We start from the raw sequence: 25626 nt of genomic DNA, 5'->3' as shown, positions 1-25626 counted from the left end.
GAATATTCTGACACGAATGCAACTGAAACTTCATAAGGGTTCTGTTGATCCACAAATCAAAATACGCATGTTATAGAAGAATCATTTCGGAAGAAAATGAGGGCTGTTGTAAGGTATATAGTAATTTATTCATATTTTTAATTATTTTTTATCTAAAGTAGGGAAGGCAATTCAAGATGGCGACTTAGATCCCTTTAGGTTTTTTCAGTATATGGATATGGATAGTAAACTGCACATTGCCAGAAAACAAAGAAATAGTGATGGCAACTTTAAATACGTTAATATAGTAATGCAAATAGACAGGAAATAATAAAAAATAAATTAAAAACATTGATTTTCAAAATTTTAATCTGCTAACCGAGTCCCTGTGGTTTAGTACACATTCTACTTAATCAAAGTGTTTTGTGACAAAGCATTCGGTTTTTATTGTTGTAGTCTGTTTTTTATTTTTATTGTGATTTCGTTTAATTTTGTGTTCCTGGTCTTTACTTAAATGAAAATATCAAGACAAATATAGACATACAAACTCGAACTTGTATGTATTTATTGACCTTTATTTTTAGAGAAGATTTTTGTGACATGGTAATATATCATCCTTGTTAGAAAAAGCTTTTTTGCAATTGATTCATGCATAAATGTCATTTTTCTAAGAAACTCTAATGAACTTTCAAAGTAGATATATGAAGGCTTACCCAGCTACTTTTGCATAGGAAAATAAATCTGTAGTACTGCAAATTTACTTTTAATATTTAGTACTATTTCTTTACTTAAAATTATTGTAATATTTAGGTACCTGAATTTTACAGTACTTGATTTGTACTTGAAATATTGGTACAGAAATAATACCAACAATGATTACAGTATTCCATGTTTAAACATCATAACTTTTAAAAGATTTGAAATAGACAAACTTAATTTCAAAATGCTGAAAATGTATCGGTGTAACCAAATATCTGTAGTAATTAAATTCCAAGTACAAATCAAGTACTTTGAAATACAGGTACCTAAATATTACAATAATTTTAATGTAACAAAATAGTACTGAATATTAAAAGTATATTTCCGGTATAGCAGATTTTTGCTACAGAAATCGTACCTATGCAAAAGTAGCAGTGTAGTCTAACGCCTCATCAAGTTAGTCCATCGTTTTCTGATGCCCCGCTTAGTAAATGCTTACTCACATCTAAAGTGTGTCAGGATTTCACACAAGCTTTCTTGTGATCAATTCTGTTCTGAAAAGACTAACGATGTTTTAGTGGAGGAATAAACCTGCACTATCACTTTCACTCATTGACGCACTAAAAGAGGGGCGAAGGCTACCAGAGGGACAGTCAAACTTATAGATCGAAAATAAACTGACAATGCCATGGCTAAAAAAATAAAAAGACAAACAGAAAAATAATAGTACACAAGACACTACATAGAAAACTAAAGACTAATCAACACGAACCCCACCAAAAACTGGGGGTGAACTTCCATTTTACGGAGATAACATGATAGCTACATTTGTAGTTGTAAGTTCCCATCCGTATTGGGTTTCATTAAAAAAAGGATTAACGCATAGTTAAGTGAATACTTTTTGAGACAGTTAAACCTACGTTTTAAGAAGGCAAAGCTGAAAATACAAAACATTTACTTCAGATATAGGCCAAACATAAGCATCTACAATTTACAGAAATTACCGTCCGTAAACTTAAAAGAACACAATGACATGAAAGTTAATTTGGGTTATGATGTAAAATTGCCGTATAACAAAGGGAATGTTGTTTTGGGGATAAATGGTCAGATGTCATGTAAAAAGAACACAGACAGGAGTTAAGGGCATATGGTATGTCTGTTTTCAAAATTTGGAACTTCACAATGATATCAATGACGGTTGTGGTGTTTTGTCTGTAAATTGAACAAGCTGAACATAATTTGTTTCTCATATAGACAGATGTTATAACCAAAATCACATTTGAGATGAAATCAGTGTGTGTTTCAATGTGTTAAGAAGATATAAGAAGATGTTTTATGAGTGAGACAACTCTTCATCTAAGTCACAATTTGTAAAAGTAAACCATTAAAGGTAAAAGTACGGTCTTTAACATCGAACCGTGGCTCCTACCGAACGGCAAGATATAAAGGGCCCCAAAAATGACTAATGTAAAACCATTCAAACAGGAAAATAAACGGTTCAACCTATATACAAAAAACAGCTTGGAAGGAGTAGATTCAGATTTGTAGCAGTTCTCTCTTTGGAGTTGAGTTGAAATGAAAGAGATATAGGAAATAAAAAGATATTAAAGCAAGTCATTGTGTTAACTTAGCGTTCTTCAAGATCATTCATTGTTAATTCCAAGACTGCATCAACTTAAGGAACACTATTTAAAATTACTGAAGACTTTATTTGCTTCTTAAATCTAATTAAAAGTCATGATAATAAATTTGAATAAACATAATTTTAACATTTTTCATTAATTGAATTTTGTGCAGTAAATTGATGGAATTTGCATTGCATAATGCTGAATGAGGCCTTACATGAGCTGAATTACAAAATGCATACGTTTGCACTTTATGATCTGTGTGATCTATAATGGAATTACTATTAAAAAGTACTACGAATGCTAAAATAAAAGTGGGGCATGAAAATACAAAGAGGATGTACTGAATATGAATGAATATAAAAGCCGAAGATGTGGTATGATTTCCAATGAAACAACTCTCCACAACAGACCAAAATGACACGGAAATTAACAACTACAGGTCACCGTACGGCCTTCAACAATGAGCAACGCCCATACCGCCATTGTGACAGCGCCATTTTCCTCTTTGTTTTAGTTCCTATCAATTCAAACTTTATCTAAAAGCAAGCGACTATTGTTCTCCAAATTGTTAGCTTACACGTTAAGAAGTTAATCCATTTTAATCCTAGCATTGTCCATTTCTTTTTATCATATATATGTTTTTAATTGTATTATTCGTTTATAGCATTACGTGACAAATTTCATCATTACATGTAGTTATGATTAAGTAAGATTACGTAATTGATAAGCTGTACGGACGCCGCGCATTTACAGTGACATTCATTGTGTTTAGTATAGAACATTTATTGGAATTACCATTTGTTTTGTCTTTTCGGAATATTTACCGTTGAACTTGTATTGTAGTTAATTAATGTATTGCACTATTGAAGAAGCTATACAACAAATGGAAGTTTTTAACGACCTTGGCTGGCTATACAGCCCTTGCACGGTCGGCAAGAAGCTATATATAAACCATCGTAAAGCTAATTTGAAACTTAGTTTTGTTTTCTTTATCCAGTGACTTTTTCCCCGAATTCTAAATATAACAGGAACGACGAAAACCTCTGTTATACAGCTATAAAAGGCCCCGAAATGACAATGTAAAACAATTCAAACGAGAAAAGCAACGGCCTTATTTATGTATTTTGAATAAATTTCAATAGACTACGAACCAAAAGAACCCATTTTCTAGTATTTCGAAATCGATATTTGGTGGGTTTAGTTTTATGATAACTTTATTTTTAATTTTTGTTGCTCAATTGTTGGTTCTTGTTTGCTTGTCCTTATTATGCTGCTAGTCGTTTTCGTTCCTGATGCACAAAATACTAGTACTAAGATTGGTATATGTACCTTAGAAAGCTGTAAATCTAATTCTAAAAACGAAAGCCAGAATAACTCCCGTTGTAATTTTTTTTAATATTTTTTTAAGCCTTCAATTAATATGATGTTTATTTTCCATGTTTTGCAATACTATTTTGATTTCATGATACATGTATCCTCAGTTGACACAGGCATATTTCTGAGGGAAAAAAACAGTATTCAAATTGAGATTATATTTTCATATTTATAACGTAACTTACAGAAATCATGATTTTGATATAAGTGTCTAAGAATGTAACTTTAACACACTAATGAGTGTTATAAAATTAGTTGTTATATTTTATATATTATTCACGCAATATTTCGCTAAACATATTAGCTTCAACGGGCGTGTGCATCTATCTAGGTGAAATCGGGTGCATGACAAAAAAAATCTTTGTAGTTTCAGCTACACAACATTTGTGTAAAAGTTTTACATATTTATTGATGGTCTATATAAAACATATTTTTGCCGTTTATTGTACATAACAATTCTTAAAATCTAAACAAATAGTTGTTTTAATAGTTAAATAGAATAAAATTCAGGATTTATTCCTTAGGTTTTGGGTAGAACTATTTGTCATCCCTCTCATTAAGTCCGTCAATTAACCGAATTTTTTAAGCTTTGAGAGCAAATGAATCTAAATTTGAAGTATATGCTTTTAAACTGAAGTCGATGCACAATGTAAAGTAGTATAGGACATGTAACTGCACATTGCACCCGATAACTGATTATTACCAATAATTACTTGACTGATACAAAATAGGTTTACTGAAAGCTCTGCGCACAGTGTGATTCTCCTCTTTAAGATAGTTAAAACTATTCAGATATGAGAATACGTAGTTACAATCATACTAATTTGTTGTCTATAACAGTCACACTTCTGTTTTTCTTATAAAAATTAGTGTCTATGTAGTTACATCATTATACATTATGTCAGGCTATTAATCGTTCGGTGTCTAGACAGTCATCCTGTGAAAAAATCTAAAAAATATTTCAAAGGTCTGACATATCCACCAAATTTACTAAAAGACAAACATATTAAGATATTAAAGACGAGCACTGACAAGATCATTGTTTGAGTTATGTCCAACGGCAAGTAGTTCATGTATATTCAAAATGTGAACGATCTGTCTCAAGCCAGGAGCCTGTAAATCAGTGGTTGTTGTTCGTTGCTGTGTTGATACATATTTGTTTTTGTTCATTTTTTGTATGTAAATTAAGCCCGTCATTTTTCTCGTTTTAATTGTTTTTTATTTGTCATTGGTGCAATAATTCTTTTCCGTAAAGAGAGCGTAAAACTCCTCCCTCAGTAATAAGCGCCATACCCAAATAACGTCCCTAATGGAGTTAACTCTTTGAAAATCGACTGAACATTTTAATTCCATAATATAAGTAAAGATAAAGCAAGCTGATTTTAATTTTAGTTTCTTGTGTACAATTTGGAAATTAGTATGGCGTTCATTATCACTGGACTAGTATATATTTGTTTAGGGGCCAGCTGAAGGACGCCTCCGGGTGCGGGAATTTCTCGCTACATTGAAGACCTGTTGGTGACCCTCTGCTGTTGTTTTTTATTTGGGCGGGTTGTTGTCTCTTTGACACATTCCCCATTTCCATTCTCAATTTTATTCTCAATGATCAAAACAAGTGTTTGTCTGACTGCTCTATATTCAATAAAATTATTCTTGTAAATTTGTTGTTAAATTTTCTGGAATTTTTCATCTTTTTGTCAACGGGTCAAAGTAATTTCTGTTTTGAAAATTAAACGAGCCAAATATATTTTAGTCAAAGTGTTGGGTAACCCATAGATCTCTTCACGGATCATTGATGGCTGACGCCGAAATGCATTGTGGGACAGTTTGCGTTGTTTACTTTAGCGCCATTTTGCCTAAAACTATGTCGCATAGGTGTGCAGTTTACGGATGCAATAATGATTACGATCAGCAGGACAGGTAATATAATAAAGCATGATATTTTAATTTCAAGTAATTAAACATTTAGAGATAGATTGAGTTGCAAATTACACTTAATTTCATTTAGAAATGAGAAGAAATTCAAGTGTGATTCGAGGTTGTGTTTTCTATAGATCTGAATAACTCTGGCTGATAGTTCTTTTTCGGTGGCTAGTAAAGGAATCACAGACTAAAAATTATTTTACAGATTCGTCAAAACTAACGTTTTTTTTTTACTTATTTCAGTGTTTCTTTATATGTGTTACCGTGGATCCCCATGTTTCTTCCTTAAAAATAAACTAAATTTACATTTGTATCTAAAATTATTTGTCAATTTCTGAAAAATAAGAGGGCTTGGTCAGGGTACGAAGGTTCGATTCCTTCCCTAGGCTTTAATCAATATCAGCTGGTTGCAAAGAGGGCAGATTGCTTAGTGGCCCCACCCTGACTTAGCCTTCTTTTTTCAGGTTTTTGGTAATGCCCCATGTGAAAGAACATCTCGGTTCAAACGCATCAATAAAGCTACACAAATGTCCAAAAGAAGAATGGTACAAAAAGTGGAGCAAATTACTTAACAGGGACAACTATGAAGTGAACAAAAATACCCGAGTGTGTTCAAATCATTTTGAATATGGTCAGCCACGTGAGTTAGCACCACATCCCAAACTTCATATGAAAGGGTATGAAATAACAACTCCTAGACGGCTTCTAATGAGAAACACTGAAGTGCATTCAAAACCTGTGGCTTCAAAAAGCAGGAAAAAACTTTCAGAACTTGTAGACTCGGAAAATGTTAGTCTGACAACAAATATATGTACGGATTCAAGTACATGTAATATATCTGATGATATAATTGATGAGAATGAAATATCAAAAGAAAGTCTGAGTGCAGAAATACAATTCCTGAAAATCCAGCTGGCTGAAAAAGACCATCAGCTTTCCAGTGCAAAAGAAAAAATTAAGGATCTTGAAAAAAAAAATTCATTTGGTATAATCAGCATTAAACATTCGGATAATCTTATAAGGCTACATACAGGATTAGCGTCATATTCTTTATTTTGTTGGTTACTTGATGAAGTTAGTGTACCAGCTTCAAATATGAAGTATTACAAAGGTGAGGATTCTCATGAGACAACAAGTTACCAAGAAAATAATGCTAAAAAGCCTGGACCAAAGCGCAAATTATCCTTAGAAGATGAACTGTTGATGACTCTAATGAAATTAAGGTTAAATTTGAACCAGGAATTTATGGCCTCTTTGTTTAATGTTTCTAGCTCACTAGTTTCATCAATTATCACTACTTGGATTTCTCTTCTTGCCCTAGAGTTAAGACCGCTTATTCATTGGCCAACACGGGATCAATTGGATCAATATTATCCTGATTGTTATTCTAAATACGGAAAAGTAACGGCAATTATTGATTGCACAGAGGTACAGACAGAGAGGCCATCCATGGACAGCACTAATTCTGCTTTATATTCTAACTACAAGTCCAGACACACATACAAAGTTTTAGTTGCATGTACTCCAGGGGGTACAGTCTCATTTGTATCTCATGCAACAGGTGGTGACATGTCAGATGTTGAACTTGTTAGAAGATGTGGCATTTTAGATTTATTTGAAGAAGGTGATAAAGTTATGGCAGATAAGGGCTTTAATAATAAAGATGACTTTCTACTAGGAGATGTTGAACTAATAATTCCAGCATTTGCAAGAAAAAACATTCAGTTTAGGGAATCCAAAAATATCAGCAATACTGAAATTTCAAATGCTCGGATTCATGTTGAGCGTGTTATTGGACGAATGAAAGATTTTAAAATCTTGCAAGGACCAATTCCATTGATTTTAAGTGATGTAGTTGACAATATTGTTTTTGTATGTGGTTGTCTGGTAAACCTGTCTGGTGTGTTGGTACCACTACACACAAATAATAAGTCAGAGTAATGAATAGCTATGAAGTACATCTATATGATCAGTCATGCCAGCCCAATGCTCTGTGTTGAAGGCCGTACTGTGAGCTATAATTGCTAAATTTAAATGCATTTTGACTTTGATATTGTCTCATTGCCTTTGGCACTCATACCACATGTTATTTTTATCCATAATTTGCATTCATGTTCATGTACTACTGCAAAATTTTATTAATTCACTGTACAGTTTATATATGACAGCAACAAATACATGTCCAATTTAATGTGTAAAATAATAAGAAATACAAAACAATGAACAATTTTTTTTAAAGCATATTGTTCTTTCACAAATTTTTAATTTGAAAATATTCAATGAAATGAACATTTTTTCAAGACAAAATAAAAGTCTTAAATTTAAAAAAAAATCAAATTTACAGAAGTTTGGAAAAGCCAATTGAAAAAATCTGTGTGAAGTAATATGACTTTTATTGTGGATTCAGATTATCTCCCTTTCCCCACATTTTCAATTATTTTTTCAATACTAACACAACTTACAAGGATGATGTATTGATAGAAATACATGAAGTTGTATATAATTGTTTGTATTTTGACTTGTACACCTATCATTTTACCTTCTAAAAATATTGTTGAAAGACTTGCATGTGTTACATTGTATTATTAAAGTGTGTACAATGTACAGTAAACCTGTAACAAATTAATATATATAATTAAATATATATAAATTCTTTATATTTAGAAAAATCATTTTTTGCCTTTGCAACTCTTACAAAACCAATTTCTATATTTTGACCTCACAACATTTTCATTCCCTTTTATTCCAACACATGGGTAATGAAACAAAAGTCACATTTTGAGCAACAAATACTTTCTTCATTTAAAGTCAAAGGCTCGTCTTTACATTCACAGCTGCAGATTGGACATACAACAGCTGGATTAGAAGAAGGTACATGTATGTCAGTATTATCTTCATTCATACATGTAGTAGCACTGCCAGTGTCAACTTCTTGGACAACTTCATTAATTTCTAAATTAGAATTTGTGAAAACTTGATCGCTGTTTTGTTCATTATTTTGAAGTTTTTCATAGTACAATTTTACTTTATGTGTTAACAATTCCTGAACGATAACTTTGGTGAAAAAAACTTTGCATTTATGTATTACATTCATGGTAAAAATTTCATCATAGGCAATCCTTTGAATAAAAATGTTGTCATCTGCTGCAACTGTTTTTACCACAAAATCAGCATATTTAGTATTTGTAGCATACATCTGAATTTGTACTTGAGTATAATATTGATGTTTTTTGTCAAGACTGATTTGTTTATTGTCAGAATAATTTAAATAAGATTGGTCTGAGGTTGCCATTTGTTGAATTGTGTCATTTTTATATTTTTCAGGATTTTTAATTTCTAAACATCCAAGACCACAACAATCACATATTATTAAACTGTCTGGTGTGGCTGCCAACCAAGGATTTTCTTTGCAAATGTGAAGCCCTGTGCTTTGTACATTGAAATCTTTGTGTTTGCCTTTTGCATTTTTTTCATATTCTTTAATTGCTGGTAATTCTCTTTCTCTTCCCCATTTCAAGGATTTAACATAAGCCGGTGCACTTTTATAATTGAAAATTTTCGCAACAACAGAGTTATTTTTTTCTGATACTTCATCTTTTTCATTAACTTTTTTTGAACATTCATTTGCCACTGATGCAGTTATGCGTCCAATCCTGTGATCAAACCATATTTTTGAACTGCTTTGTTTGCAGGTTTTGCGGACAACATAGTCAACCGTTTCATCTGTTATTGAATTATCAAGATTTAACAGGAGTTCCTCCCCAAAGTCACATTGATTAATGTTTTGTTTTGCTTCAATAATTTCGTTAGCAAGAACAGGTATTGTTTTTGAAATAGTTTCTACTTCCTCTTCAATTTGTATATTTTCGATATCAGGATGCCCAGCATTTTTTTCAATATTACTTCTTGGTGAATAGAGTAGAACACCACAATTTCCATTTGTAATGTCTTCTAGCTTTTTCAAATCAAAATCTAACAATGTTTTTTCTTTTCTGTAGCAAACTGCTCTAGGGTCAAATGCCAATCTTGATTTATTTCCCTTTTTTTCAAATCTTCTGGAGTAGTATCAAATCTACCAGTTACTTTTTTCACAACAAGATTGCGTACGAAGTCAGGTTGAGTAACCCTTTTCCCTTGAGCATGCGGTTTGTGCCACTCCTGTGGTTTGGATGTACATGCTTTGTTGCATCCTGCCTCTATTTGCCGAACTATAAAATGCAACAAAGAAACACAATGTTTACAATGTCCTCGCAAACCTGCAGGGCAATTGCAATATGCATTTTCGACTTTACCTGTTCTCTTATGCAGGATAATCCAAACACTATATGGCGCTTGTGTCTGTGCCTTTTGCCTTGCAACAATAGCCTTTATGTAGCAGTAAGAAATATTAGGACTGATGCGGTGGTATTCAACTCCAGTGACGTGTCCAGACAAGTATAGACTTTCTCCTTCTTTTGTTGATTTAATTCCTTTTGTTTGAACATTATGGTTCTCAGCACCTGTAAAAATTATTACATATATATACTTGTTACATAAATACATGTAGTTTTATTCTCATTTTTGTAGGATGTTGTAATCAAAGTACATGTAAACAAACAAGTTACCCAGTGCCTTGTTCTGATTTAACTTAATGCACATTTTTATATGAATAAAACAGTTTGACTGTCTTATATTGTACGTCAGGATCCTGTAATTCACTTATTGTCATTTGTTCAAGTCTCTCAGATTTATTCTTAAAGAAACTGTATTATAAATTTGGTTGTTTATTTTCTTGTTTTGGATTTGTCATGTCACACATTTTTATAAAATTGAGAATGAAAATTATACCTGATTATGTGGTATGTTTTTTTTCATTGTTGAAGGTTGTATAGAGACCTTTTGCTTACCGGTATTAATGTCTCTTTGTCATTTGAACTCTAGTGGAATGAAGTCTCACATTAATATGATATAAATTACCAAATATTACCCAAAGACAGCCTAAACTTTATTTGGTAAATGAAAAATTCCTTCATATGATACCAACATAAAATTGTCTGCTCCAACATTAGGGAGCTACCATTTGATTTTAATGGGGGGGGGGGGGGGGGCTAGGATGAATCCTGCCTTTTTTTTACTCAAAATATTTGTCCTGACTTTTTTTTTTTAATTTCATCTCTAAGAGCCCTTACACCCATAAAAATCAAATGGTAGCTCCCTTAGTATGGTAACAGGATTTTTTTGGCACCATTCTGCATCTGCATCTGCCGAATAATAGCCTCCTTCAACAAGTCGAAGATTCTTTTACTATAGTGACAATTTACTTTCTGGAATTTACTGGAATTTACAGTTATAGTGATTTAGGGGCACCACTTATCTAATAAGAAAATCAAATCATTATCAGTGTATTTCAACTCCATTTTGTAGGATTTTTTTTTCTTTATTTCTTCAACTTTTCACTTTATTAGACATTATAATCATTGTGATTTGGTCATCACTGATGAGTCTTGTATAGACACAATGCGCATCTGATGTAGAAAAAAATATAAGCCTTATATATATATATATATAAGATATAATAGGAAATTGATGGTGTATTTTTTTTATTATTTTTTTTTAAATGACTTTGACACTTTGGCATATACCATTTGATTTTCTGGGGGAAACTAGGTTTTATTCTGGCTCTCATTGTTGTTAAAAAAACAATCTTGACAGCACCTACATCAAGTTTTGCCCATTAGAAAAAAAATGTCCGTGCCTTTTATATGTCTTTATATTTATAAGTGAATATAAGGGGGGGGGGTATAGTTTTATAATATTGTTCTTACACAACTTTATGTAGTCTTCCACATCTGTGGCTGATGTATTCGGGAAGTTAATAAATGTATTCTCCCACCCAGCTAACATCTTCACAGGATCGGGAAGCTTTATGAGCCCATCTTCTAATACCATCTTCTTCTTCCGTTCCTCAATGATTGTCTTGAGGTCGTCATCAACAGAAGATTTCAGGGGTACATTTCTCTTTTCAGCAATTGATGCCAACACCAGTCTGTCCTCTTTGTTCCTACTTGCGTATGGAATTCCGCGGTCCCGCAAAAAAACTCCCAACTCGTCCCGTTTTAAATCTTTAACGTTTTTATTCTCAGTCATCTTTCTTTGTGTATTGTACAGCGGGAAACTAAGGACGCAAACAATCCCACAATGCAACGCTTTGTTATGCGCGAACTGCTATGCGCGTTTTATCCGTAAAGAGATCTATAAAGTATAATTTTTTCGTCTTTTATTTAAACTGAAATAGTAATAATAAAAGAAATACTATCTTAACAAACGATGAATTTCCTTTACGAAAAATATCAACAAGACATATTTAAAATAAATAACCCCATACAACCACCTTAGGGAGCTACCATTTTGAAATTTGAAAAAAATAGGCAGGACAGGAGTTTTGAGTTATAAAAAAGGCAGGATGAGACACTTGCAAAAAAAAAAGTCAGGATGACAATTTACGTAAAAAAAAGTCAGGATAAAAAAAAAGGCAGAAGATTGTGTTTATCAATATATAGAATTTTGATATAAAGATTATAAAAGAAGACAGATCCATGCGTCCAAATTGTTTGTGAGAAAATGAGACTTGCTTTTAACGTCGAGAATTGATTGATATACTCGGACCGGACGTCGACTAACAAATAGAACGGGAACAATGGTTGATGTATGTCCGCAAACAATCTTAGAATATCACAAACGATAATTGGTGTCTGAACATAATGTAGATTAAAGGAAAAATGCATATAGAATAAGAAGAATCTATGTTAATACATAGACGAAAGGCTAATGGCATACATAAACGTGCAAGATTACCATACTTGGCACGATGACATCGCTGTTACATATTTTACCCAAATATTATAGAATATTCGTTCAATCACAGCTATAGTATAATAAACGAGAAAACGTTTGATTAATTATATTCAGTGGTGGCTCATTTTGTGATTTTATATTTTTGTAAATAGGGCATGCTTATCTCTAGTATTTTTGGAGAATATTATAAATGGTATCTGTTCACCCAAAATTTGTTAGATACACTATTTACTATAAAACGATGTAAATTCATATTACGGGTGTGGGTATGAAAAGATTGTTCTGTTTGATGCTCAGGAATTGGGGGAGTGGGTATTAAACGATTATTTTGTTTTGTTTGGTCGACACTGTTTCACTTAATGGCGAAACAAACCTTCTGAAGTTCAAATAACAAAGGAAAGATGGTGATTTAATTGGTCTTGAACAATTTAATAATTATTCGATCTGAATTTGGATTGAACAATCTTCCAGCAGAATCACCACTATACCACTTATGAATCGTGAGTTGAGCCATACTTTGTTTTACAGAACTTTGCAGTTATTCAATTCGAGCGAGGGCGGTCGGTGAATCTTCAGAAAATACTACTTGACAATTGTTTTTAGAAACCATAATGGAACTACAATAAACAGCATAGTAATTTTTTTTTATATTGAGATTTCTCCGCACAAACTTCTCATGCCTCGTGTTTGTCTTTTTATAGTGAAAACACACTAACCTGGTGCACTTGAGTCAATGTCAACACAGTATTAATTGAATTATTATATATTGCTATTTTGTTGTGTGTATTCCCTATAGTATATATATTTTTTTATTACACATGTTATTTACATGTTGTTAATAATATTATTTGAATGATATATATGCCCTCCTGGGGCCCTAATTTGGTGAATAAAAATATTCTATTCTATTCTATTCTAATCCTTAGAAGCCAGGGTCATTTTATATCCGACTTAGCCATGCCCTGAACCTATATGAAAGAGGGTAGCATAAATTACTAGCAGCTGGTATATCTAACGAGACATCATGTCCACAGACACATTATTCTCACCCCGTACCAATCAGTTTTTGCTATTACTCCTAATGCTGTGTGCTTCATTGTAAGTAGAGAGACAGCAAATTCCAATTTTAATGCTTATGGGTTGACCAGTTTTGAAATCGTAAAAACGACCCGTCACACTAGAAGCGAGCATGTCTTTAATTAAGAAATAATTCTTTCATGCCATGCTCTATGCTCATTTTAACATGGGTAGGCATTATATTTGTTAATATCTTAATACCGAGCGTTAGCGGAGGTATTAAATGTTTACAAATATAATGACTACCCATATTAAAATGAGCATAGAGCATGGCATGATAGAATTATTTCGATTCTAATAGGAATATTTTAAACTTTTGTACTTCGAAGCGGACCTATTGTAGACGCTCGAAATGTCGCCATTTTGATTTGATGAACAAAAACGTTATGGAAAAATCAACAGTTTATCAATAAAAAAAGAACAGAAACATTTAAACTTACTTTTAGATTTTTTTAATTTAATTTCCTAGCGAGCAACACCAACAAAAATGTCCATTTTGATCTCTGGCGCTGTTCAAAATTCATGTGACGTTGCAATTTTAATTGTGACGTCAATCACGTGCAGCCCATGTTCTATTCAAATTAAAACATGGCTTTGTACCCAAAGCTATAGAAGAACGTCATATTAGAATTTCAATTTAAACATATTTATTTATAGTGGATTGGAAAACAAGTTTTGCAACTTATAGTAATCCCTTTCCACTTTGCGGGTGCGAGTGCTGCCTTGTAGCGGCATTAGCCTTTTATTTTTCGAAATATTCTTTACTATTTAGGACGAGAAAAAAAACAATTAGGCAACCGGTCAAAAACTGTGAATGAATGGAGAATCATTATTATAAATGAAAAAGTTTTTTTTTATCAGACTTAGAATTAAAAACATTGTATTAATTTCGAATTAAAACTTCGTTGTTTGTAAGTTGTTTACAAATGTATGACAATTGTTGTCGTTGAAATAAAGAGATAATTTTATTTAATTATACAGTCGAGAAGATAAATGTTTTATTTACTGATATCAACTGTAAAAATAAACAGAAACAGCAATTAATGCACTTTCCAAAAACTGATAAATGATTCTTGTGACGCAAATCAAAATATTTTAATTTCTTTCTGACATGAGATAAAATCGCTAAATTGGACATTATGATTATTGAGCATCTCGTGTTGATATGGGATGTGATATTGAAATATCGTAATTTATAGACTTTTACAGTTAATATACAAAATTTTCAGTAAACATGTATAACTAGTATATTAAATGTTTAAAATCTCAGTCTTCGGTTAAAGACTCGTACCGTACCATTTGCTAAAATGAGTAAAAAAATTACAACAACCAATAAACATTTTCAAAGATAGTTTTTTTTATTTTTTATTTTGTCCATTAATTAATTTTTACTTTGTTTTAATTTTAAATTAATATGATTTAGATTTTCTGTGTTTTACCGCCATTTTTAAGCACCACTTTCGGGCTTTTTAGGTGTGGCAAGTTTTTATGGGTTGATGAAGTCGGAGAAAAATTTAATTTTTATCTGTTGTTTTTTTCTCTTTGGCGTATAACCTTCCATCTCCTTTTAAATTGTATAAAATAACATTTGTATCAAGATTTGGTAAGGACGACGACATAGTGGGCATACGACAAATGGAATATAATATTCTGGTTGTTATGAACCAAGTAATGATGGCGCTCCTGAAACACTAATTCAATATATCTAAAAAAAAAAAAAAAAGCAATCTGATAATATACTTTTGGTTGGACTACTTATTTTAGGGCTTTTCGAAAACACAAAGGAGAGAACATTAATTATTCTGAGGGATTCAGCATGAATTTTAGGAAACTAAATTAAAATCATCAAATGGCAAAATCAAAAGCACAAACATACCAACTGAATGCCTATCAACTGCCATATTCCAAACTTGGTACAGGCATTTTCTTATATATAGAAAATGGCGGATTGAACCTGGTTTTATAGCTAGCTAAACCTCTCACTTGTACGACAGTCGCATCAAATTCCATTATATTGACAACGACGCGTCATTCCTGTTGTAAAAACACTATAGTAAACACATTAGACTCAACCTTAGTTGAAAATGAAGCCTCTTGGTCTATGGTTTTACTGAGGATGTTGGAGGTTAATTTGACATGTAAAAGATAAGAGGAAAGATATATAAAGTGCAGTGATAAATGTATGGTGAAACTAGAAGCTACTTACATCATAAATCCATCACTCGTCCCTTAATTGATCGGTAGAATATAAAGAAACATGGGTAATTTCATTGTTTGTACCCCAAAAATAATAACGTCACGTTATTGGTTGAATTTCCATTGTTGATGACATTTTTAACCAATCACGACGTTTTAGTGTTCACTTTTGAAAATATTACTCAGATGCATTACATTCTGAAACGGCGAACTGCTTGGTAGAATATATCTTCTGAAAATGTTGCATTAAAAGGCTATATTCCCGAAGATAAACTTTCCAATCTGTATTTTCAGATAAAGGCAATCAATTTTTTTAAAATTAATTACAGTTTTGGAAGCTATGGACTGACCCCCACCTTGGAACCAACTAATATGTTTTGTACATGACCTTCTGTAAACCATTCCTGAAAGTTTGGTTAACATTGGCGAAGTAGTACATGTATCAGACAAGTAGATGCAAATGTGATTTTTCATATGGTTACACTTGAAAATATATTCATCAAATGCCACCCCGTTTAATTCACATTCGATCAATCATTACTGAGGATCGTTTGTATAGGGCCTTTCAATCATAAATCACTTAAATGTATATTTGCTATATATACGATTTGCTTTTATTTTATTCGTCGGTTAAAATCCAAAATTGCCTCTGGTGATCATGTGTTATTTTTTTATCCAAATTTAATGACAAGCATCCTGCCAAATTCGAATAAAATAGGCCATGTAATGTTAGAGGAGAACTAAAACGCGAAGTGCAATAAGGACTATGAATCTTGAAATAGAGATTTCATACAACAAAAAGATTTCCACAAATGAAGAGACTAAAAAGTGTACAAATGGAAAACGCGGGAGAAAATTAAAAAATATATCATCTTTATGTACATGCACAGACGGATTCTTATAAAATGTTCCGATATAGTGTCTGTTTTCTGTTGTATTTGTGAGTATTTCTTCATTGTCTTACATTTTTATTAAACATGCACAAATGGATTTACTTGCCTGTCCTAAACAGTCAATCTGATCAGTAGCTGTAGTTTTAATTACTTCTAATTGTCTTTTTCATGATGAAGGGGCAAGTGGTTGTTTTTACATATCTGTTTTATTGAAACTTAGTTGTCAAAGCGAGATAACTTCATTTCCATTTTGCATAAGTTTTCAATTTATCTATTACAATGTTAAGCAGAACAATTATATATCAAGTCGACGACATGGGTATCTATCAAGTTGGATGTAGAAAATGCATAACTTCCGATTTAAAAGAAAAAAACCACGGACGGAGAACATATCAATCTAATAGTTCAGTAATTTTCGTGTCTGCCCTTCCATTATGTGACTCAAGAAAAACTTCCCAAAAATGGGTACAAGTTGTATCGAAAAGAGGAAATCGAGTGCACCTTTTTATGTTAGGGCGTGTTTGAGTTGAATATTTTGTCTTCAAAACGTATAAAGTAAGAGTATTTCATACATCATCGATTCAGATTCTATCATTTTTATATACTGAGGCTGCAGCAGGTTAACGTTATAACATCAAAAATTCACAGTACTAAAATATGAAATATATGGGTCAAGTGAAATACCTTTCATATGAATCACAAAAACAGAGTAGGTGTGTTCCAATAGCTAATTTTTACTAAAAGTACTTGACGATAGTCTTGTCAGTTGGATGTTAAAAATGCATATCTTCGAAAAAAATAAATTGTGTGTGAAAATTAGGGTTTATAGTCTTCAACCACTGAAAAGTTTTAGTCTGCCCTTCCACGAAATATTCAATTGGAATTTTTTTAAACTTTTATGAATTTTCGAAAATTCTACTTGACAACCGACCAGACAATAGTTTTAAGTTGACTCAATGCAGACAGAAACATTGACTGATGCTCATCAGCTAGTTGATACATTTGTCTTTTAAAGTACATCTAACATATAAGGATCGTAATGGTGCTATATGGCTATGTGGATAAATTTATGGGTTTTCAAGAGCTAAATTGGCAGCGCGTCATTCCTAAAATGGCTTCCATTTCTACGATTGTAAAAATAAACTGGCGTAATGGGGAGATAATTTTGACACTGCACATATCTAAGGTAGTTAAACCCAATTGAAATGTTCCAATAAAAAGAAGAGACTGTGACAGTTGATTGTTCAACTCATTTAAATTAAACAATTGATTCAATAGCGAATGGTACAGTAAGAGTACTCTCGGAAGGTACTGATTTATTGCAACCAAATTAAAATTTTCTGTACACAATACTAAAATATGAAATATATGGGTCAAGTGAAATACCTTTCATATGAATCACAAAAACAGAGTAGGTGTGTTCCAATAGCTAATTTTTACTAAAAGTACTTGTTGATAGTCTTGTCAGTCACGGCTGGTAATCTACACACGCAGAACATTTGGTTCTGCAATGAAAACCGTGAGAGGATTTTCCGGTTGTGCTTAAGTGGAGTAATTGTCACCGTTTTAAAAGGTTTGTACATTTTTAAATCTCAATTCTGTTATTCAACTGACCACAATATTGGAAATCAGAGAATGCTATGCTGTGGTGAATACTTTAACGAAGATATACATGTATCATTCACTGTTGTACGTAGAGTTGAACTCTTACAAAATCAGTTGCCTCACGAGAAATTGCCTAAAAAAGTGACATTTCAATTTTGAAATGGTTCTATTTACAGACCTACAAGTTCAAATTTTTTTTTCTTTCGGGCAATGGATATGAATGTTGTTTTTGGCGGCGTGTACGCTGTCCGGTGTTGATAGACGTCTTAATAATTCCAAAAACTACATTTTTTTATTATGTCATGCGTGAGGGGATCGGTTCTGATTGAGGACATCGTGAATGCGGGAGGGGAAGTACAAATCAAATCATTGTATCCAAGCTATGACAATGTATGAGTCGTTTAAACTTACCTTAATTAGGCTACATTGTTCATGAAAGAAAAATTTATGAGATTGAATTATGAAATAAATTGTGTGAACCTAGGTTTAATGATATGTTTCACGAAGAATAAAAACAAAAAATGTTGTCAACGATAACCAAAAATACTGCAGAGATGTTGGGGAGTATCTCATCAGTCGCCTTGATTCATCCTTTTCAGACCACTCAATAATGTCAAAAAACAGGTCGAATGCAATGTTGTTTAAAGAAAAATGTCCACTCTGTACTAATGAAAACAAAAATCAAAAATCTTTCCCTTTTCCCTACGTCTGAGAGTTTATCTAAAGCACTTTGAAAAACTTTATATTCTTCCTCAAGGTCTTCCATGTGGTCTTTCTCATGGTCTTCTACGCGGTCTTCTTCTATGACTTCTTCTATATCTTCGTTGATGTCTAATACATGCTCTTCCTTATGGTCTTTCTCGAGATTATCTTGGCTTTCATCGATGTTCGTGAATAATACATTCTGTATATCTGCCTTTTTTGTTTCGAAAATTTCGTAATTTTGAGTGAACAGATTACGTCTAATAAGTTTTGATCGGCGATATACTTTTCGTGATCTCTGTGACGTATATTTGACGACAGGACTACTCCCAGATGGTTTAGTTCGCTTCGAGGGCGGGGATTACTTGTATCTCCATGGCTTTTTGTAGAGAGTCAATTTCAGTCCTCTTTTCCTTTTTCCTTTGAACAATGGCATTTTCTGAAATTGAACAAACAATTAATAGTTTGATTTCATTGAATCAGTGATCAGTTTACATCTATTGCAGTATAAGGATAAATCTGTGCTTTTAATCAGCATTGATCACATTTATTGAGTCAACAAAAGTCACAAAGCCAAAGATTAAAAAAAATGTTTGTACTTCCCCTCACGCATTCACGATGTCCTCAATCAGAACCGATCCCCTCACGCATGACTTAATGAAAAAATGTAGTTTTTGGAATTATTAAGACGTCTATCAACACCGGACAGCGTACACGCCGCCAAAAACAACATTCATATCCATTGCCCGAAAAAAAACTAAATTTGAACTTGTAGGTCTGTAAATAGAACCATTTCAAAATTGAAATGTCTCTTTTTTAGGCAATTTCTCGTGGGGCAACTGATTTTGTAAGAGTTCAACTCTACGTACAACAGTGAATGATACATGTATATCTTCGTTAAAGTATTCACCACAGCATAGCATTCTCTGATTTTCAACATTTTGATCAGTTGAATAAGAAAATTGAGATTTAGAAATGTACAAACCTTTTGAAGCGGTGACAATTACTCGACTCAAGCACAACCGGAAAATCCTCTCACGGTTTCCATTGCAGAACCAAATGTTCTGCGTGTGTAGATTACCAGCCGTGTCAGTTGGATGTTAAAAATGCATATCTTCGAAAAAAAAATTGTGTGTGAAAATTAGGGTTTATAGTCTTCAACCACTGAAAAGTTTTAGTCTGCCCTTCCACGAAATATTCAATTGGAAGTTTTTAAAACTTTTATGAATTTTCGAAAATTCTACTTGACAACCGACCAGACAATAGTTTTAAGTGGACTCAATGCAGACAGGAACATTGACTGATGCTCATCAGCTAGTTGAAAAATTTGTCTTTTAAAGTACATCTAACATATAAGGATCGTAATGGTGCTATATGGCTATGTGGATAAATTTATGGGTTTTCAAGAGCTAAATTGGCAGCGCGTCATTCCTACAAGGGCTTCCATTTCTACGATTGTAAAAATAAACTGGCGTAATGGGGAGATAATTTTGACACTGCACATATCTAAGGTAGTTAAACCCAATTGAAATGTTCCAATAAAAAGAAGAGACTGTGACAGTTGATTGTTCAACTCATTTAAATTAAACAATTGATTCAATAGCGAATGGTACAGTAAGAGTACTCTCGGAAGGTACTGATTTATTGCAACCAAATTAAAATTTTCTGTACACAATACGAAAAAGTATGCAAAACGAAGTTTGAGGCTTTTATGATTATGATTAATTATTATAATATTTAGTTTTATTATATCGATAATATCCTCAATTATAACATACGTAAATTAAAAGCATATACTCCGGTTTATGAAGTTGTTGTACAAAATCTTTAAATCATAATAACAAGAACCATTTAGGTTATAACTTTATTATATGGGTCAAGTTCAATTGCTCCTTCAGTTTTAATTTAAGTTTACTACATTTAACAACAACATATATAATGTAATGCTGGTAAACGTATTCCGGTACGTTTCTGCTACCATGCATCAAATATTTAGGAATTGCCTGTAGCAAGTCAGGAATATGACTGTTGTTTCCATTCGTTTAATGTGTCTGTGCTTTTGATTTTGATACTTATTAAAGGATTTTCCGTTCTGAATATTCCTTAGAGTTGGGAATATTTTGTTATTTTACTTTTTACCCATGAGGAGATTAACATCCGTAATTTTATTCCATCTCAATAGATCAAATTCTATGGCTACACTGCTTAAATGGAAATTACAAAAAAAAATGTTTATATCTTTTTTTTTCTTTTCTAGAGACTCACGACTAATTGATTCTCCGTGTTTGGAAGCATTATGATCCTTGTGTACAGAAAGACTCCAAATTATCCTTGTGTACAGAAAGACTTCAAATTATTTCAATTATGGAAGTCAAGGTAGCTTTAAATGAAGGCAACAGTATTATACCGGTGTTCAAAAGTTATAAATCGATTATGGAAACCAAATCCGGGTTGCAAACTAAAACCGAGGAAAACACATCAACTTTTAAAGGGAAAAAACGTTACAACAGAAACACTACAACAAAAAACTAACGAATACAAATAAACGCTAGAACACTCGGCACATAGAAACGCATAGATAAATGATTTAATAGTACATTGCAACATGTAAACCCCAAAATAACAACAACTATCGGTCATTGACGATATCAAAGATCACCAAAAACTGCACGACACATAAATGGGTCAACGCTACAAATACGGTCTTGAAAGTCTATTTTAAGGGCATACGATACAGTTACAAGAGAGGTAATGACGTTGCTAACGTAAATTGTTATTTTCGCGACGTCAAAATATGACTTATCGGGAAAAGATTCAGTTTCGACTGATTTTTATCATTCAAACTGGTCCGAGTACACAGTTATCGTCCTTTGATTTTCGTTGTCCACGAATATAGTCCTTAGTGCGGACAGTGTGTTACTTGCAAATTCTTTTCTTTCCCCTTCCAAATATATTTCTCCATGTTGTATGCCTCATATAGCAAGAAGGGGGGTGGGGTGGGGGGGGGGGGGGTGAAATGACACTTTAAATCATTTTGGGTCATAAACATTAATGTAAAGTAGTTATTAGGTCCAGCTGAAAAAGGTCAAAAATTCGGAAGCTGTCAAAAGATTTCAAGACCCCCTTAAAAAAAATTGTCCATATTTTGAGTTAGAGTCGACGAAGTTTTCTACAATTTTGATATAATTTGTCCAAAAAGTAGTACACCACACTGTAAAAATATTATTGAGAAAGTGCAGGTGGGATTTTTTTAGTTTTCATTTATTGTCTAAAAGAAATGCACTACGAAATAACTGTGTACTTATCTAACTTGAAAACGAGTTCATGGACCCCTCTTTTTTAAAATGCCATTTGGTTAGAATACGCGAGAAGATTATGTGTGCCAATTTTTCACGAAAACGTAAATAGTGCAATTTTTTTAATTTGATAAATATACAGCAAAACATGATGTTTTTTTCTACATTCATGAACATTTGATAAATATGAGTTATTTCTGAATAAAAAATGTATAAATTCTAAGATACTTATAAAATACAGAAAGTACAAATTATTTAGCAAAAACAATTTGTGTTTATCTTTTAAAACAAAAAAGTAATGTCTTTCTTTCGAAAGGGAAAATACGGCCATAAATCCGAATTTTGAGCAAATATACAAAATTTTACTCAAAAAGTAGCACATGAAGGTATATTTGTTATTACATATTTGATTTAATCAGGAAAAAATAGTCTATATGGAAATTTTTATCAAAACTGTATCGTATGCCCTTAAATTAATGCTATATCGACGTTTGGACCAACACAATACTCTAGCCATGGCAAATAGAAATAACTCGACTTTACTGACAAATAAGACATATGTGAAATATACCGAAAATACATTCCCCCATTTCCGTTCTCAATTTTATAAGTGTAATATTTGGACTTTATCATTTACCGGAAACCAAAATTACAATAAGGTTAGCAAATGAAAAAAAATGTTAATCCTATGAATCCTACCCGTTGGTCAATATATGCTTTCAGTGTCGCATCGATCAACTTTAAAATGGTTGTTTAGGGTATTTTATTTAAATTATTATTAATACATGTAAATAGATTTTTTTTAAATTTTGAATGATATATCATTTAAACAATACTTTGTAGTTCATCAAATATTCACCTCCAAAATGACAAACTGACACAATACGATCTTTGTTGTTAAAACAAATACATTGTGGTTCTGAAACAACACCATCGTCAGTTAACATAACATGGCTCTGTTTGCCATCTGCAGATATAACTGATATATTGCCAGAAACAAATGCAACGACAAAAATGTTACCATAATTATCTGTACAGAGGCCGCATGGTCCTTTCATTTCATCGCATTTAAATTCCCATATTTGATTTCCAGATATATCAATACATCGGACTGCATCTTCGATATAATCGCTTAAGAATACTCTATCATTCGAATGAATGAGATAATATATAGTTGATTCGCTCTGAATGTATATTGAACTCAGAGTATTTCCTTTCAAATTAATCTTTCGAATTTCTTTATATTCAGCATCGTTATGGGATAACGCTACGACGACTGTATCATTGAAAAAAGATAAACCTCTACAAGGTTTGTCCAGTGTAATAATATTTGTTATAACTTCATTTGATAGATTGATGAATTTTATCTTTTTTTCGTCGGGATAGCTAGTTACGATATTGTCTTGATCAATGCGCGCTGCACTAAAAGCCTTACCGGTAACGGATAAATATTTCTGAAATTTTCCATCCGACGAGTGCATGGAAATTCTGCCGTATTCTTCAATGACAGCGAAGCGACCATCTGTTAACCAAATCATGTCACTAACAGTCTTAATGCCTTTTATGCTATATTTTGATTCTAGTTTCAAAGTCATTTTATGAATCAAGGTTTGTTCTCTTGTTTGCGCTTGTGCATCTTTCGTTTCCAATGATGCAATATCAGTGGTAGACATTTCTTTTTTGCGCATTGATATATCTCCGAATGATTCTAGTAATTTAAAATTGGAAAATGTCTGTTCAAACATTTTGTCATACTTCAAACTAAGATCAAATTCGTAACATGTATCTTGTTGTGCTAATTCCTGTGCGGATAGTTCATATTGATGTAATTGTTGTTCTATCTGATGTACTGCGAGGAAAGTTTGAATCTGTGGATGATTCCTTTCTATCAGTTGTAATTGTTTTACTATTTCTACAACATCATTCTTCTTTCCCTTTATTCTATTGTTGGAGTCGGTTGTTTTTACATTTTGAAGGTCCTTTAAAGCATCGACTTCCCTGTAAAGTTTTGTTTCTAACCGGTCTATCTGTTCATTTACTTCTTTCCGAATTGTGCTAGCTGTCAATTTAATTATTTCATATTCATTGTCCCTCTTTTTCACATTGTTCAGAAGTTTGTCTGTGATTTTGTCAAAGGAACATAGAATTGATTTAGAATCTTTCTGCAAGGCTTGCTGTATATCTCCTACATTAGTTTTCTCGACTGTACTGGTTAAACTCACAATTCCAGTGCATTTCGCATGATCATTTGATATACATCCTTTACAGCAAGGAGTTAAGTGATTTGGACAGTAAGAAACTAGAAGTTGTTGATGTTTACAGCATTCTGTACTGGTAGAACGGATAAATTTCGGGATTTTAATATAAGTTTCCATATCTACAGTCTTGTGATTCAGTGTCAATTTCGATTTCCTGTGATTCTTCGAACATGATGCACATAAAACCTTTTCCACAGTTGTCACACCAGATATCAGCTGTTTTGTTTTTAGCTTTTGAACAGCACTGTCCAAAATGTACAACTTCACTTGTTGCCATATTCTGGTAAAATGTGAAATATAAGTAGATATATAGCTTCATTCACTGTATATTTATACCAAAATTTAAAATTGTCAGTGGGTACAATACGATAAGTATATACGTTTTATGAATCATGGAAGATCGGCTACATTTTAAACACGTGTATGGTAATAAATTTGCATGCAGATGAGATTTTTTCATAACTTCATATGAAAAAGACGTTCATTATCTTTAAGATCAAGAGATCAAAAAGTCGGACACAGTATTACGTTTTTCAAATGTTAATATACATGATTATGTCTTGTGAAAGTTAACGTTTTAAGGAGAGGCGAAAGATAATAAAGGAATATATTAACTAACAATTTAAGTTTTTATTCAAGTGAAAAACGAACTTACATTGTCATGCAAAAAAAAAACAGAAATCGGCCAAAAGACAAAAAGACAAAAAACAATCTTCTTTACACAAATAAAAAACCTTTATACTTAGCAACATGAACCCAATGCAAACACAGGAGTGATCTCCGATACCTTGGAAGGGTAAGAAGCAAATTATGTTACAATATGTCTATCAATCAAGGAAACTATGAATAAAATGTGAATGGTTTAAAGTTGTGTTATTTTTCATTATTAACTATGCAAGAGTGCCATGATTATCTTTTTAATGTCATTTTTCATTATTGCTTTACATATTTCATTTAAGACGTTACAGCTAGTTCCTACTTACCCCACATTTAGTGAAATTTCGATTCAAAACTGCAACGGTTCGGAATTATATTTTCCCCAAGGTATTTTAATTATTTACCCTTTATGTACGCAGGAATAATAGATACTGCACAACGTCAATAGTTACAATCTGCCAACACATTTTTTAAATCTTTACTCTTGAAATATATTAATGTATAT

At 32.3% G+C, this 25626-nt stretch overlaps 2 protein-coding genes across 2 annotated transcripts; one reads left to right on the top strand and one right to left on the bottom strand.

Annotated features, from left to right (window-relative positions):
- Positions 1-6077: 6077 nt before the first annotated feature.
- Positions 6078-7544, top strand: LOC139483146 (uncharacterized). Its single transcript, XM_071267181.1, has one exon. It carries the CDS (start codon positions 6078-6080, stop codon positions 7542-7544), a length of 1467 nt encoding a protein of 488 aa, XP_071123282.1.
- Positions 7545-23027: 15483 nt separating this feature from the next.
- Positions 23028-24581, bottom strand: LOC139483145 (uncharacterized). Its single transcript, XM_071267179.1, has one exon. The coding sequence runs from the start codon at positions 24579-24581 to the stop codon at positions 23028-23030; it is 1554 nt and encodes a 517-aa protein (XP_071123280.1).
- Positions 24582-25626: the final 1045 nt, after the last annotated feature.

The sequence above is a fragment of the Mytilus edulis genome, chromosome 7, assembly GCF_963676685.1.
Source record: "Mytilus edulis chromosome 7, xbMytEdul2.2, whole genome shotgun sequence".
Lineage (NCBI taxonomy): Eukaryota > Metazoa > Mollusca > Bivalvia > Mytilida > Mytilidae > Mytilus > Mytilus edulis.
This window is presented reverse-complemented; position numbering and strand designations above follow the sequence as displayed.

Coding starts and splice junctions, on each gene's coding strand:
- LOC139483145 (XM_071267179.1), bottom strand. CDS start 24,581: ATGGAAACTTATATTAAAATCCCGAAATTTATCCGTTCTACCAGTACA.
- LOC139483146 (XM_071267181.1), top strand. CDS start 6,078: ATGCCCCATGTGAAAGAACATCTCGGTTCAAACGCATCAATAAAGCTA.